Source organism: Rhagoletis pomonella, unplaced genomic scaffold, assembly GCF_013731165.1.
Source record: "Rhagoletis pomonella isolate Grant_MI unplaced genomic scaffold, Rhpom_1.0 Rhpom_scaffold_16984, whole genome shotgun sequence".
In the NCBI taxonomy this organism is placed as follows: Eukaryota; Metazoa; Arthropoda; class Insecta; order Diptera; family Tephritidae; genus Rhagoletis; species Rhagoletis pomonella.
In genome coordinates, this window is record NW_023475513.1 from 711 (window position 1) to 3215 (window position 2505).

The 2505-nt window shown below is 35.6% G+C and overlaps 1 protein-coding gene across 1 annotated transcript; it reads right to left on the reverse strand.

Annotated features, from left to right (window-relative positions):
* Nucleotides 1-434: 434 nt before the first annotated feature.
* LOC118757361 (protein peste-like) lies at nt 435-2008 on the reverse strand (the record flags this gene model as incomplete). The annotated part of the gene is made up of 3 exons (XM_036492079.1): nt 1829-2008; nt 1515-1730; nt 435-738 (listed from the first exon to the last, which is right to left on the reverse strand). Coding segments are annotated over exons 2-3 (454 nt in total), but the record flags the coding sequence as incomplete, so codon positions are not given.
* Between the last annotated feature and the right edge of the window lie 497 nt (nt 2009-2505).

Here is a 2505-nt window from a genome sequence, read left to right on the forward strand (position 1 = left end):
TTGGTATTACAAAAACAACAGGTATACAAATTTTGATTAGAATTGTCTAGTTCACTATGAAATATTTTCCAGTTGGCAGTGCCTATTAATTTCCAAAAAGGGTTTTATTATCCCAAAACACAATGGTTTGGAAATTCACTAATGAGAACCAGCTAAGCAAATCAGCTGTTTGTGACACTTTAGTTTTCGTTTTCATAAGCGCGGTGTAAGTGAAAAAGTGCTCAATTCAAAAGTGTGTAGAGTGTAGACAAGAAGGTTATTAAAATAGAAATGCTTGAATATAATACAACATTCATACGTAAATATATTAAAGATAGTGGATATCAAAAAGGAGCGACATCACTCGCGACACTAGGTAAGCGGCCCTTTACTTGCATAACATATCACTTGTTGCCTAATCGCTGAATTATCTTTCAAATACTTATTTAACTTACCATTGTCAAGCGCCCTTTCGGTGGCAGCATATTTATAAGCTATGATTCCATGAATTTTCACTGTTTCGACATAGTCCAAAGGCATTGTGCAGCACAAGTTTTGCAAATACATTTCTACTGTGTCTTTTGGAGTAAGATTTGGGGGGAAAAATTCACCCATCGAACCTCTAATGCGACCACATTCACCCTCATAGACGCCATTGTGTGTTTTATGATTCCATTCGTAAATTTGACCCATTTTGCGTAGATCATCAGCGCCGGTATAGATATTAAAGTGGCCATCATAAACGGAGCTATCGTTGCGCTGCAAGAAAAATTGGACACAAGTATTTAGAGACTATTCGGAATTTTAGAGACTACTTCGGGATTTCATGGCTTCGGCATTTTAAAGACTTTCGGGGTTTCCGGGCCTATTTCAGAACTTTCGAGACTAAATCAGGATTTTCGGCGCTATTTTGTGCTTTTTGAGACTACGCCGGGATTTTTCTTATTTCTTCTTATTTTTAAGATTTTCGCGATTCACGGGAGCATAACGGGCTTTTCAAGGCTACTTCGGGATTCTCGGAATTTTTCCGAGATTTACGGGACTACTTTCATATTTTCAAGATTAATTTATCTGTTTGCTTCGTTGAGCAGAGATAAGATAAGGTAAGTTGGAGCGAGGTAGTTGAGGTGAGTTAAGGAGACTTGAGATGAGGTGAGTTGAGGGTGAGGTGAATTGAGCTGAGGTGAATTGTAGTTAGTTGAGTTGAAGTGAATTGAGATGGGCGAGTTAAAATGAGTTAAGAGGAGGTGAGTTGAGGTAGGTAGGTTTAGCGTCTGCTAATTACTGTAATTTTGTGTTGTTTTTTTTACTTTTATATCTATCAACTCCTAAATATCTATATTTTTCTTTTAATTGAGTATGTAGACATCTGCAAATACTGAGCCTAGTAGTATCCAAAATGGTACTTTAAATACAAAAGCACTTAAGTGTATGCCCAACACTGCTAGTAACTAAATAATAACCGTACTACTAATGTTTATTAGTTCATTTATCAGCCTTTATCCTATTAACAGTCAACAATTGAAAACACTTACCATGTACAGCCAGCCGATACGATCGAATGGCACCACCATATCTTTGACGAATTTCGATGCAAAACTGCCCATTGTTACTAACGGATCACGATAGCCCGTAAACATCCACTCGTCAGCGGTTTTGGTAACCGTTAAACCTTCCTTGTACATTTTTAAAACATTTGTTAATATACGCTTTTGGATATATGAGCCATTAACGGCTTTCAAAGCAGCACCCTAAAAACAAAAACAAAACAAGAAAACATAAATAAATTATTATTTTTTGGTTCTTACTCAAATATGTTGCTTGAATATTTTAAGTCATCTATGCTTACATGCGCCACTGTATTGACCGATGTTACCCGATCCGATAGTTTGCCATTACTGTTGGCTTCATCAAAATAAAATGCCGCATATTTGCGAAATGAAATAAGCTACGCTAGTCGCTGTAATACTTGTAATCTGCGTAAATTTCATGTGAACGTGATGTCAACGGTCAACTGGCAAGAAATTTGAATTGTATTTTTGCACGTACATACATATGTATGTAATAAAAATGAGAAAAAATAAATTTTATATTTGTAATTTTAGTTGAATTAGGTTTTCTAATAAAATTAAAATTTTGTTTAAGAATTAGCATTTCAAGATCAATTATGTTATGATTTCTGATCTGGCCCCGGCAAGACTTATCAGTAGGCAGACAAATTGTAAAAAAATAATAATTAAGCTTAGAGGTGTTGATAAGGCTTTTCGATTATAAATACTTGTGTACATATGTATCTATCCACCTATTAACGCATACATATCGTCACCAGACACGAATAAAGGCGCGAGCTTAAAAGTTGACGGTGAAAAAAGACGCATAAAAAAACTTCAGCTTCAAAGACTCTTAACATACTTCGCCGAAGTTTTTCAAAAGCATCTTTTTTCGCAAAATTTTTTTACGCGCCTTTTTTCGCCGTCAAAAGACTAGCGCGCCTTTATTCGTGTGTAGTGACGGTATTGATATAAA